Below are 14,335 nucleotides of genomic sequence, written 5' to 3' on the forward strand. Positions count from 1 at the left end.
GAATTGATAAGGGGGGGTCTGAGGGCAATCTGAGCGTGTAGGCGGGTGGATTGGGTGCCCGCAAGGGGCAGATTAGGGTCTGATCTGATGGGTAACAGTGACAGGTGGTGATAGGGGGTGATTGATGGGTGATTGATGGGTAATTAGTGAGTGTTTAGAGGAGAGAATAGATGGAAACACTGCGCTTGGGTGGTGATCTGATGTCGGATCTGCGGGCGATCTATTGGTGTGGGTGGGTGATCAGTTTGCCCGCAAGGGGCAGGTTAGGGGCTGATTGTTGGGTGGCAGTGACAGGGGGTGATTGATGGGTGATAGGTGATTGGCAGGTGATTGACAGGTGATCAGTGGGTTATTACAGGGAAGAACAGATGTAATTAATGCACTGGCGAATTGATAAGGGGGGGTCAGAGGGCAATCTGAGCGTGTTGGCGGGTGATTGGGTGCCCGCAAGGGGCAGATTAGGGTCTGATCTGATAGGTAAAAGTGGACAGGTGGTGATAGGGGGTGATTGATGGGTGATTGATGGGTAATTAGTGGGTGTTTAGAGGAGAGAATAGATGTAAACAATGGATTTGGGAGGTGATCTGATGTCGGATCTGCGGGCGATCTATTGGTGTGGGTGGGTGATCAGTTTGCCCGCAAGGGGCAGGTTAGGGGCTGATTGTTGGGTGGCAGTGACAGGGGGGTGATTGATGGGTGATAGGTGATTGGCAGGTGATTGACAGGTGATCAGTGGGTTATTACATGGAAGGACAGATGTAATTAATGCACTGGTGAATTGATAAGGGGGGGTCTGAGGGCAATCTGAGCGTGTGGGCGGGTGATTGGGTGCCCGCAAGGGGCAGCTTAGGGTCTGATCTGATAGGTAACAGTGACAGGTGGTGATAGGGGGTGATTGATGGGTAATTAGTGGGTGTTTAGAGAAGATAACAGATGTAAACAATACATTTGGGAGGTAATCTGACGGCGGTTTGCGGGCGATCTAATGGTGTGGGTGGGAGATCAGATTGCCCGCAAGGGGCAGGTTAGGGGCTGATTGATGGGTGGCAGAGTGACAGGGGGTGATTGATGGGTGATAGGTGATTGACAGGTGATTGACAGGTGATCAGTGGGTTATTACAGGGAAGAACAGATGTAATTAATGCACTGGCGAATTGATAAGGGGGGGTCAGAGGCAATCTGAGCGTGTTGGCGGGTGATTGGGTGCCCGCAAGGGGCAGATTAGGGTCTCATCTGATAGGTAAAAGTGACAGGTGGTGATAGGGGGTGATTGATGGGTGATTGATGGGTAATTAGTGGGTGTTTAGAGGAGAGAATAGATGTAAACAATGGATTTGGGAGGTGATCTGATGTCGGATCTGCGGGCGATCTATTGGTGTGGGTGGGTGATCAGATTGCCCGCAAGGGGCAGGTTAGGGGCTGATTGTTGGGTGGCAGTGACAGGGGTGATTGATGGGTGATTGATGGGTGATTGACGGGTGATTGACAGGTTATCAGGGAAGATAGATGCATACAGTACACAGGGGGGGGGGGTCTGGGGGGGGGGTCTGGGGAGAATCTGAGGGGTGGGGGGGTGATCAGGAGGGGGCAGGGGGCAGGGGGGGATATAAAAAAAAAAATAGCGTTGACAGATAGTGACAGGGAGTGATTGATGGGTTATTAGGGGGGTGATTGGGTGCAAACAGGGGTCTGGGGGGGTGGGCAGGGGGGGGTCTGAGGGGTGCTGTGGGCGATCAGTGGGCGGGGGGGGGGGCAGATCAGTGTGTTTGGGTGCAGACTAGGGGTGGCTGCAGCCTGCCCTGGTGGTCCCTCGGACACTGGGACCACCAGGGCAGGAGGCAGCCTGTATAATACACTTTGTATACATTACAAAGTGTATTATACACTTTGTATGCGGGCGATCGCGGGGTTAACATCCCGCCGGCGCTTCCGTACGGCCGGCGGGATGTTACGGCGGGTGGGCGGAGCCAGTTGCCGGGGGAAGCGCGCGTCATCAATGACGCGATCGCTCCCCCGGCATGCCTAAAGGACGCGCCGCCTGAAGGCGTATTGCGGTCCTTTAGGCGTCCACTTTGCCGCCGCCCATGGGCTGTGGGCGGTCGGCAAGTGGTTAAAGTTGCTGAAGCATTTTTAAAGTTGCCCATTCATTGATACAATTTTAGCAACAACCGACTTTCTGATGCTATAATTGCAATGGGAAGGAAATTATTATAAACTGGATGAAAAAGTTAACCAATCCGATCAATATAAATTAAAATCGATCCAAATGCCAGATTTATGAAATAATCGATAAACCAATCGTTTATTGTTGGTTGCTACCACCAGATATCAATCGGAAGGTCGATTGTTCGCTGAATTGTATCGTTATTGGGCACTTTTAGTAGGATTGGGACTGTACAAGTTTATCTCATGTTACTCAGGTATCCTTACATTTCCCCTTCAACTTTACACTAGTAATAAAGCACAGACTTTCTGGCTCACTGAAAACTCACCATCAGCTTTTGCAGTTCATCTCTTGCTTGAGCAGACAAGCCCTCCTGCTTCATTATCTCTTCCGTAGTCTGACCTACATGTCCTGACACTATTTGTGAAACACTGGTGAAAGGATGTGGACACAGCAGAGGTGGTGGCGTTCAAAGCCTGAGACACGGCAGCCAGGTGAGTATCTGACAAAATAAACAAACAGTCAAAACAATAACAGTAACCGTAACACTGAAATGAAAAACCTTATGATGAAATGATTTCTATGTGTAGTACTGATAATTAATAGACCAGAAAATAGTAAAGTAGCACAGAAAATATTCTCATTTTAATCTTTAGATGTATAGCTTTTTTATTTTTAATTACATTGCATCATTCTGTCATATTTGCAGTTACAAGCGACACTCTGCTGGTATTAAAATGTAAAACAAGCAGAGCTAAAGCTACATACACACGTTCAACAAGCGCACAACATGCAAACGCCCACACGTCTGGACGGATAAACCAACTCATTTACATTCTGCGCACGATAGCGGAACGACGGACTACACATTGAAAACAAGTTGTGTAACTGTTACACGACTTGTTTTCAATGTGTAGTCCGTATTTCCGCAGAGGTCCCCAACCTTTTCCGGCCCGGGGACCACTTTGACCAAATTTTTTCCCAGGGGGGGGGGGGGGGGGCGTCCTAGTGGACAGTGCCGTGCGCAGCGGGTTACCGGGGAGGGGTGGGGGTGCGGTGGGGCGGCATAGCTAGCCCAGTTAGCCCAGTATAGCTAGCCCAGTATAGCTAGCCCAGTATAGCTAGCCCAGCTAGCCCAGTATAGCTAGCCCAGTATAGCTAGCCCAGCTAGCCCAGTATAGCTAGCCCAGTATAGCTAGCTCAGCTAGCCCAGTATAGCTAGCTCAGCTAGCCCAGCTAGCCCAGTATAGCTAGCCCAGTATAGCTAGCCCAGCTAGCCCAGTATAGCTAGCCCAGTATAGCTAGTATAGCTAGCCCAGTATAGCTAGTATAGCTAGCCCAGTATAGCTAGTATAGTTAGCCCAGTATGAGTAGGTAGTGCCCAGCATGGCTAGCACAGTGCCCAGCATGGCTAGCACAGTGCCCAGCATGGCTAGCACAGTGCCCAGCATGGCTAGCACAGTGCCCAGCATGGCTAGCACAGTGCCCAGCATGGCTAGCACAGTGCCCAGCATGGCTAGCACAGTGCCCAGCATGGCTAGCACAGTGCCCAGCATGGCTAGCACAGTGCCCAGCATGGCTAGCACAGTGCCCAGCATGGCTAGCACAGTGCCCAGCATGGCTAGCACAGTGCCCAGCATGGCTAGCACAGTGCCCAGCATGGCTAGCACAGTGCCCAGCATGGCTAGCACAGTGCCCAGCATGGCTAGCACAGTGCCCAGCATGGCTAGCACAGTGCCCAGCATGGCTAGCACAGTGCCCAGCATGGCTAGCACAGTGCCCAGCATGGCTAGCACAGTGCCCAGCATGGCTAGCACAGTGCCCAGCATGGCTAGCACAGTGCCCAGCATGGCTAGCACAGTGCCCAGCATGGCTAGCACAGTGCCCAGCATGGCTAGCACAGTGCCCAGCATGGCTAGCACAGTGCCCAGCATGGCTAGCACAGTGCCCAGCATGGCTAGCACAGTGCCCAGCATGGCTAGCACAGTGCCCAGCATGGCTAGCACAGTGCCCAGCATGGCTAGCACAGTGCCCAGCATGGCTAGCACAGTGCCCAGCATGGCTAGCACAGTGCCCAGCATGGCTAGCACAGTGCCCAGCATGGCTAGCATAGTGCCCAGCATGGCTAGCATAGTGCCCAGCATAGTTAGCATAGTGCCCAGTATAGCGCCCTAGTATGGGTAGTACAGTGGGACTATGGGAACCGCTCTCCTGCTTCCACACACAGCAGCCGTGTTGTGCGCTGCTAGGAATCGCTACACGACATGAGAGGGGAATATAGATTAAGCGGCCGCCGGCTAAAACAACAGCAGCAGCGGGGGAGGGGGAAATCGGGCAGGGGGGTGCAAGAGGGTAGTCCCGCAGCCCAACTGCAAACGTCCCACAGACCAGCAGTGGGCCGCAGACCGGTGGTTGGGGACCCCTGGTGTAACAGTCGTTCAAACTTATACACACCGACCATCTGCACAATATCAGACGACCGTAAGCCAACATAGATCCAACTGTTGGATCGGGTGCAATGCCTGTTATCAATGGCTCGTCAAGTGGTTCAGACGTATGCAGCAGATCAGGTGTTTCAGTGGTTCAGACGTATAAGTCTGATCTGACAAGACTAGCTGCATGCTTGTTTCTGGTTTTAATCAGATACTACTGCAGAGAAATAGACCAGCAGGGCTGCCAGGCAACTGGTATTGATTAAAAGGAAATAAACAAGACAGCCTCCATATACCTCTCTCTTCAGTTCCCCTTTAACCTCCTTGGCGGTATGGACGAGTATACACGTCCATTACCGCCGGAGGTCGCCGCTCAGGCCCTGCTGGGCCGATTTTTACCAAATAAAAAGCAGCACACGCAGCCGGCACTTTGCCAGCCGCGTGTGCTGCCTGATCGCCGCCGCTCTGCGGCGATTCGCCGCGAGCAGCGGCGAAAGAGGGTCCCCCCAGCCGCCCGAGCCCTGCGCAGCCGGAACAAATAGTTCCGGCCAGCGCTAAGGGCTGGATCGGAGGCGGCTGACGTCAGGACGTCGGCTGACGTCCATGACGTCACTCCGCTCGTCGCTATGGCGACGAGGTAAGCAAAACAAGGGAGGCTGCTCATTGCGGCCTCCCTTGTTAATTCTGATCGCCGGAGGCGATCGGAATTATGCTTCAGGAGCGCCCTCTAGTGGGCTTTCATGCAGCCAACTTTCAGTTGGCTGCATGAAATAGTTTTTTTTTTTATAAAAAGAAAAACCCTCCCGCAGCCTCCCTGGCGATTTTAATAGAACGCCAGGGAGGGTTAAGACCCTTTCAACTTCCCTGCAGTAAAACTCTTATCTAAATCTGTCTCCAATTCTTTGATGTGCAAGTGCTCCAGAAAAAAGTACCCAAGTTGGGTTGGAGAGCTTAGGGAGGCACTTTTGCATAGATAACAACTGAAGTTGAACTCTTCTAGTACTGGAAACAAGACTTTTTGCTATTTTACCTATGTTCTATTTCTTCGCTGTACTACACGTACAATTTCATAAGTTTATTTTCACTTCAGATTACCAGTAAGTTTTCCAAAACCGCTTTTGGATTTCCACCAATACATAATAAACTCTCAAAAATGAATTAGTAAATCAATGATTTGCAGGCTTACCTATAGAGCCAATATAGGAGTCCAGCATTCCCTGTTGCTTCGCATTGTAAGTATCCACGGTTCTCTGGACCTCAGTGAACATTTTATCCATCTGCTCTGCAAAGTTCTCATGGACCTGAGCATTGTGCTGTTCCACTACCTTCTTGCGATCCAGTTTGGCGTGGAGGCCAGACACGTCTTTGGTAGTCTCCTGTACGGTGTCCAGGAGCTAAAAGAAAAAAAGTGGCAAAGTGTTCATAGATCAGTTTGGGCCATGGTTAAAGCAGATCCAAACTCTTGCACAGCACACAATGAAAAGTATTTATTCCACATATAGTTACTGAAGAAATTCACTGCTCTGCGTTTGTTTGGGCAGATCAAAGTGTAATTAGTTCTTATCAGCAATTGTGAATAGACTGCAGGAGACTTCTGCCTAGGCAGCTCTCCATACAGTACCCCTTTTCAGGCATCACTGTAAAAGCGAAACCAAGTAAAACATTTAAGAATTTCCATAAATGCAGATTTTCTTCCATAAAGGTTTTGCTGTAGCTAATCGTAGAGCAGAAAGTAAGTTCTAATTTAAGCTCCAGTTTAATTTCACTTTAAAGAAAAACACCACCTGCCAGCACAGGATGGGTTGTGTAGGTGCGTGCAGGTGTAAAAACCATACTCCCTGAAAGTCTTCTCACCATCTTATTTTGTATAAACATGGAATATAAATCACCTGCAGATTTATCTTCCCCACGGTTTCATAAAGGTTGAGAATACTATCCTGAAGGGGCTTTTTTCTGAAGAGAGGGGGGGGGTAGAGAAGACGCTGGAGTTCCTCATTTGGAGGCACGGCCACACCCACCTTCTAGCACTTTGGTGACATCCTCTGGCCTTTCCTTCAGCACAGAAGAGGTTCCGCTTATCTGCTCACTCATCTGAAAAGGATCCACCATCTTCTTTAGTGGGGAGACCGTAGGTACCGCATTTTTAAGTTCCTGGTGGCGTCATGCACGTGTCACCATGCACTTGATGCAGCCCATGGATGAGAGTACAGAGAATAAAGTACGTCCATGGACTACATTTTCCAGCATTCGTTGCAGCAGGCCACTTTGCTGGGAACTTCAAAATGCAGCAGTTGCTATCTTGCCATCTCTCCCTGGTGATGCTGACAGATCCCATATGGCCAGACATTGGGGGAGGCGTTTTTCATTTTAAGAATACTATCGATTCACTTTTTTTTTTTCAATTGACACAGGAATTGTTTGGGAAGTGCTGCTAAGTACTGGTGTATATGTTACGGCCAGAACCCGAAGTTTGGCCAGAACTAGAAGTGGCCGGCCACTTCGGGTTCTGGCCGGCCAATGTGCGAACTGGCCGCTGCGCTGCGGCCAATGTGAGAAATGCAACAATTCCTGTAAAGTTAATGGGATGTTGTGGCCGCAGCGCAGCGGGCAAATGTATCACACATCTTACTTTATTCAATGACATTAAGCCGACCGGCTTTTTCCCCGCTTTCTCTCTTCCCCTCGCCTCTCTCTCCTCCCCTCGCCTCTCTCTCTTCCTTCTCTTATGGGCAGCCGGGCGGGGACACGCGTGTCCAGGAGAGTCGTTCGTCGCGGCAGGAGAGCAGAGCGGGGAGGCTGCAGACATTGCTTCTGCCAGCACTCGCTCTGCAAGAACGGCAGGATTCCCCTGCCGCGACGAACGACTCCGGAGGGACACGCGTGTCCCCGCCCGGCTGCCTGCCCATAAAAGAAGAGAGAGAGGCGGGGGGGGAGGAGAGAGAGGCGGGGGGGGGGGGGGGAGGAGAGAGAGGCGGGGGGGGGGGGGGGGGAGGAGAGAGGCAGAGAAAAAGCCGGGCGGCTTAATGTCATTGAATAAAGTAAGATGTGTGATACATTTGCCCGCTGCGCTGCGGCCACAACATCACATTAACCTTACAAGAATTGTTGCATTTCTCACATTGGCCGCAGCGCAGCGGCCAGTTCGCACATTGGCCGGCCAGAACCCGAAGTGGCCGGCCACTTCTAGTTCTGGCCAAACTTCGGGTTCTGGCCGTAACATATACATTTTAGGAGCAACCTCTTTGTTTACTGTTATCAAAATACTTTCAAACTTTACTGACACCAAAACTGATGAGCCATGATCAGTTAACTCTATGTGTAACTGTGTGTGACAGCGAGAAAGCTCCCTAACACAGCTGCAGCTTCTGTGTCCTGTGTTTCTGACTGAAGTGTGTGAAGAGAGCAGAGGAAATTTAACTACTGTAATTGTCACAGCTTTTCATACTGTTTTTGCTTTCAGAGTTTGATAAGTTTGATATTTGCTTTCTGTAGTCTGATATGCAACTCTGGCTGTGCATTGAAGCAGACACCCCTTCTGCAATTGATTTGTCCCAATATAGCTAAATCCTACCCTCAATAAATTACAGCCTTTGCCTCTGATATTTAACATGAAAAGTAGGAAAATGTTTGAACAGCTACTTAGACATTATTTGTACATTGTCATTTTAGAACACTTGGGTATTGATAGTATTCCTTTAATTCCAGGTCTTCAACTGCCCTTAAAGAGACACTGAAGCGAGACTAAATCTCGCTTCAGCTCTCATATATAGCAGGGGCATCTGTGCCACTGCTAAACCGCCGCTATCCCGCGGCTGCACGAGGGTCCCTTCACCCCCAACCCACCCCCCGCAAACCTTGGTCGCAAGTTGGTCGTAGATTTCTTTCTTCCTGGAGGCAGGGCTAACGGCTGCAGCCCTGCCTCCCAGCGCGTCGCGTCTATCAGACGCGCATCACCGCCTCTCCCCCGCCCCTCTCTGTGAAGGAAGACTGAGAGGGGCGGGGGAGAGGCGGAGATACGCGCTGACAGACGCGCGTGGGGCAGGGCTGCGGCGGTTAGCCCTGCCCCAATGCGGAAGCGCTCCCCCGCATTACGGAGGTGATTTGGGGGGACAGGGACCCCCGTTAAGCCGCGGGATAGCGGCGTTTTAGCAGGGGCACACGTGCCCCTGCTATATATGAGGTCTGAAGCGAGATCTATTCTCGCTTCAGACTCTCTTTAAAGAGGCTCAGAGACGAAAATAATAATAGATATATACATACCTGGCGCTACCTCCAGCCCCATCCGCATGGATCGCTCCCACACCGCCGTTCTCAACCTATCGCCGGTACCGGGTCCCGTCACTTCAGCCAGTCAGGGCCAGTTGACTCAAGCGCAGTGCGCTCCCTCTGTACTACGCAGGCGCATGCGTAAAGGAGGCACCGGCGAGACAGAGGAAGTCCCTGCACATGCGTACAACTGGCTGGAGGAAGCCCCAGGTATGTATAAATCCTTTTTTTCATCTGAGTCTCTCTAAGCTCAGAGGTAATATTTAGATTTATAAAGCCCCTCAAATCTCTGCATGAGGTTCAACCTTGAAAAATGAAATGCTGGACAAAGTAGACCTCTGGATTGCAGTAACAAAGCAAAGCTGTAACGATTGTATGATACCAGCACACAGTGAAGCTCTGATACCTTGTTAGCAGTACTATGAAGCTTCTTCTCTGAGGTCTGCAGAGCTGAAACCACAAACTCCTCCTGGGCCAGGTGCAGCTTGGACTCATGCAGGTTCTTCTGGGTCTCCTCCAGCTCCTTCTCCCTAACCTGCAGCACTGTGCTGCACTCCTCCAGCTCCTTCTTACTATCCGAGAACAGCTCTATCACCTGATAAAGGAAAAAGTCAATAAGAGGTCATCAGCATGTCAATTAGGTTATAAAATAGTAGAAATATAATCAGAGAAAAAGCATGTGTGCATCAACCAAGTGAACCTGACAAATCTGGCTTTGCAAATTTGGCCTATTGGCTAATCACGAGACATTGCTCATGCAAATAAGCATTTGCTTTCGCATGCCTAAATATGCAGGGTCAAAACCAAAAACCGCAAAACAATCGCCCTGCGGGAATTAGTTCATGCTATACAGCACTATGCAGGGGCGCCACGAGGAGGCTTCCCATTGCCCCCCCCCCCTTATGTGTCGCGCCCAGGTTATGCGCATATAGCAGAACGCAATGGACGTTGAGGTAAGTGCCTGTTTTTAATCCTGGGAGGTGTGTGCGGGCGGCTCTTCCCGGCACTGGCCACGCTGGGGAGATCGCCTGCACCCCCTGGCCTCCACCTCCGGGGTGCCGCTGTGTGGGTTCCAGGCGGTGAGAGTGCCTGGGACCCCCGCGGCCCCCCGGTTGTATGGGGGCAATGGGAAGCCTCCTCGTGGCGCCCCTGGATAGTGCTGTATAGCATGAACTAATTCCCGCAGGGCGATTGTTTTGCGGTTTTTGGTTTTGACCCTGCATATTTAGGCATGCGAAAGCAAATGCTTATTTGCATGAGCAATGTCTCGTGATTAGCCAATAGGCCAAATTTGCAAAGCCAGATTTGTCAGGTTCACTTGGTTGATGCACACATGCTTTTTCTCTGATTATAGTTAGCATTGCATTTCTTTCTTCTGAGGGCAGGTAGTGAGTGGCTTGTTTTAGGAGGTGAGAGCCCTGGAGCAGGCTATTTGCGCCTGTCCGCCCCTTATGTGTCGCGCCCAGGTTATGCGCATATAGCAGAACGCAATGGACGTTGAGGTAAGTGCCTGTTTTTAATCCTGGGAGGTGTGTGCGGGCGGCTCTTCCCGGCGCTGGCCACGCTGGGGAGATCGCCTGCACCCCCTGGCCTCCACCTCCGGGGTGCCGCTGTGTGGGTTCCAGGCGGTGAGAGTGCCTGGGACCCCCGCGGCCCCCCGGTTGTATGGGGGCAATGGGAAGCCTCCTCGTGGCGCCCCTGGATAGTGCTGTATAGCATGAACTAATTCCCGCAGGGCGATTGTTTTGCGGTTTTTGGTTTTGACCCTGCATATTTAGGCATGCGAAAGCAAATGCTTATTTGCATGAGCAATGTCTCGTGATTAGCCAATAGGCCAAATTTGCAAAGCCAGATTTGTCAGGTTCACTTGGTTGATGCACACATGCTTTTTCTCTGATTATAGTTATAAAATAGTAGAAGTCACAGAACTAAAACTTCTGATCATTACAACCTTGATTCGATAAGCTGCATTAGTACAAGCAGCGCAAGATAAAATCAGCATGAGTACGCGTGCTACTGTTGCTTAGCAATGGACTCTTCAGTTACGCGCTCCTTGTCATTTCTGTGCGATATGATGCAGGCGCACTAGCACACCAATCTATCTCCCATTCAGTCAATCACTGTCATCTCTCCTGCACAGCCAGCCACATGGATGACTGCAGCATACTTCTGCCATTCTTTTCACAAACCGCACTACTGGAACCTCTCTGCTAGACAACGTTGCTAGGGGAAAGGTTTCAGTGATGCAATGCTTGCTACAGGACGAAAGCCAGAAGAGTACCAACTACACTAGGAAGCGGTTCACAGAGCTCCACGTTGACAAGTTATTTGATCAGGCCAAATGCAGCATCAGCTCTGGAACACTGGGAATAGTCTGGTACCTCTCCAGCATAATAGCAGGAAACCAATAGTTCCAGTCTATAGAATGTGATGGCATTGTCACTATAGTGAGATCTTGATATGAGATCATCATCAGTGGCTGCATACTAATCATAGTCCTGTTTAAAGAGTAACTGTTAAGGTGCGTACACACGCCGGACTGGAGGCAACGACGGGTCCGTCGTTACCTCCCGCTGGGTAGGCGTGCCAACGACAGTCCAGCGTGTGTACGCACTGTCGGCGGACTGATACGGCTGCTTCTGAGCAATCCGCCGGGCTGTTAAGTAAAAAGGATCCTAACCATTCAAAAGTTTAAAATCACTCTTCCTTTTATTTTTCAATAGAATATCACTCCCCATGTCCCCTGGCTCTTAATTTGTACATCTTCTGCAAAAAGGAGGTTGCAGGGTATTTGTTTTTCTTCTTTACTTTCCTCCTCCAAATAGTTATTACCCTGTGACTCCGCTAGTTCAGCCTGATACCTCTATTCCTCCTGGTTTCCCCTCAGTAAAAGAAACCGCCGGATACAGATAAATGATCGCCGCACCTACCCGCCGCACTACGAAAACCTCAGGCCACCCACTCTGCCGTCTCTTATGACGTTCCCACTTTTTGCTCTGTGAGATGGGCAGGAGTCGCTTTCATTGGCTCCTGACCGTGTGACCAATGTAAGCCAATGGGACCGGCTCACAGGGCTCTGCCGTCAGAGACGGCAGGACGAGTGAGCTGCAGAGAGCAAAGAGTGACAAGCAGGCATGGGCTTAAATTAGTCTTCGGGTGATCCGGATAGTTACTATCCGGATTTCACCCACTAATGGTGTGCGGGCTGGTCAAGCTTACCCGTCTGACGTCTTCTTCACTTGTCCCTCGGCGCCTCCCACGATGCGTTCCAATGCGCCTTCACAGGATTACAAACACTTCCTCCTTTCGGGTTGGAGGAAGGGTTTGTAATCACATGACGGCGCATTGGAACGCATCGTGGGAGGCGCCGAGGGACGAGTGAAGAAGACGTCAGACGGGTAAGCTTGACACCCACCCCCCCGCATTACTGGGTGAAATCCGGATCACCCAAAGACAAATTTAAGCCCATGCCTAGTGACAAGATCATTTGAAGTGCGAGAACTGGCGGCGGTGAAGTGAAATCTACACCCTGGCAGGTAGTAGGGGTTTAAAACAGGGCATAGATTTCAATTACCGCCATCCATAACTACGGTTCAACAGTATTTTTCCCCATGTAGCTGTCACTTACAGTAGTTATTCTGAAGGCTCTGAACCTCTTACTGACAGGTTTTGGACTGGTCCATTTCCTCGTGGGGGATTCTCAAGGTTTCATTTTTAAAGCACTCTCCCTGAAGGGCAGTGGTACAAGCCACCTTTCCAGTATAAGGAGCATGCAAGTAGGCAGCTCATCCAGCATCTTATATTGGCCCTTGCCAAGAAAAATTCAGAAACCTTTGAAAATCCTCCATGAGATGTATTAGTCCAAGTCCCGTGGGCAAGAGATTCACAGACAACAGATGAAAAAATACTGTGACAGCTACATTGGAAAAAGTCATTTACAGCGCATTCACTCTGGGGGCCATTAACATCTTAAAGGGGAACTGAAGAGAGAGGTATATGGAGGCTGTCATGTTTATTTCCTTTTAGACAATACAAGTTGCCTGGCAGCCCTGCTGATCCTCTGCCTCTAATACTATTAGCCATAGCCCCTGAACAAGCATGCAGCAGATCAGGTGTTTCAGTGGTTCAGACGTATAAGTCTGATCTGACAAGACTAGCTGCATGCTTGTTTCTGGTTTTAATCAGATACTACTGCAGAGAAATAGACCAGCAGGGCTGCCAGGCAACTGGTATTGATTAAAAGGAAATAAACAAGACAGCCTCCATATACCTCTCTCTTTAGTTCCCCTTTAAGTGTACTTTACATCACAGTGATGCTCTAAGGCAACTCATAACCCACAATGGCATGAGACTTGTATGGACCAACATATTTCTTGTGCATATGTGAAAATGTACCCTCTTCAGCTCATCCTCCAGGGCGGCGATCTTTTCTGTATATTCTGAAATGAGCACATCTTGACACACAATTTTCCCCTGAAGTTCTCTGCATGAAACAGAAAAGATTCATTCAGCATACATAGCCATTCAAAGACAAGACATTCAATGTAGATCTACATAATGATGTACATACTCATAGTTTTCAGAAGACAGGTAGACACCATTCTTCTCTCTGGCTGCAGCAAGGTCCCTCTTTAACCGTTCAATCTCCTCAGTGTATTCCTGTAAAACAGAGATGGTGAGCATTTTTTTGCTTATTTAGGTATTCTACTAGGCAGCAACTTCAATGTGAGCTCAGAACCGGAGGGAAGAGCTTTCTGATGAATCTTTTAGGGACCATTCACACTTACAGAGTACATTAGATTATGTTGCTAACTGTACCTCATAGGAGCTCATAATCTAACACCCTTCATAGTCTAAAAAGCAAGACCACATATCACTTAAAGTGGATCCGAGATGAACTTTTACTCATTGCATAATTGTGTTCATTTCCTATTGTTTACAGGGCATTCCTCAAGCCAAATATTTTTTTTGTTTTAATACTACCGTATATACTCGCAAGCAAGCCGACCCGCATATAAGCCGACCCCCCAACTTTTGCCTGAAAAAACAGGAAAAAATGATTGACCCTCATAAGCCGGGGGTAGGAAATGCTGGCCGCATGATCCCCCCCAGTGTGTCCCAGTACAGCTAGTATAGTGCCCAGTATGGGAAGGTAGTGCCTCAGTAAGTTAGTAAAGTGCCCAGGATAGCTAGTAAAGTGCCCAGGATAGCTAGTAAAGTGCCCAGGATAGCTAGTAAAGTGCCCAGGATAGCTAGTAAAGTGACCAGAATAGCTAGTATAGTGCCCAGGATAGCTAGTATCATGCCCAGGGTAGTGCCCAGGATAGCTAGTATCGTGCCCAGGATAGCTTGTAAAGTGCCCAGGATAGCTAGTATCGTGCCCAGGATAGCTAGTATCGTGCCCAGGATAGCTAGTATCGTGCCCAGGATAGCTAGTATCGTGCCCAGGATAGCTAGTATCGTGCCCAGGATA

General features: G+C 49.8%; 1 protein-coding gene across 1 annotated transcript in view; it reads right to left on the reverse strand.

Annotated features, from left to right (window-relative positions):
* KIF11 (kinesin family member 11) overlaps positions 1–14,335 on the reverse strand; it is a 63,125-nt gene that overhangs the window by 25,927 nt on the left and 22,863 nt on the right. Inside the window, 6 exon segments of the mRNA XM_068255114.1 lie at positions 2,493–2,603; positions 2,605–2,666; positions 5,783–5,990; positions 9,269–9,457; positions 13,258–13,345; positions 13,433–13,521. Of these exon segments, the coding sequence (XP_068111215.1) occupies positions 2,493–2,603; positions 2,605–2,666; positions 5,783–5,990; positions 9,269–9,457; positions 13,258–13,345; positions 13,433–13,521 (747 nt within the window).

Source organism: Hyperolius riggenbachi, chromosome 10, assembly GCF_040937935.1.
Source record: "Hyperolius riggenbachi isolate aHypRig1 chromosome 10, aHypRig1.pri, whole genome shotgun sequence".
Classification (NCBI taxonomy): Eukaryota; Metazoa; Chordata; class Amphibia; order Anura; family Hyperoliidae; genus Hyperolius; species Hyperolius riggenbachi.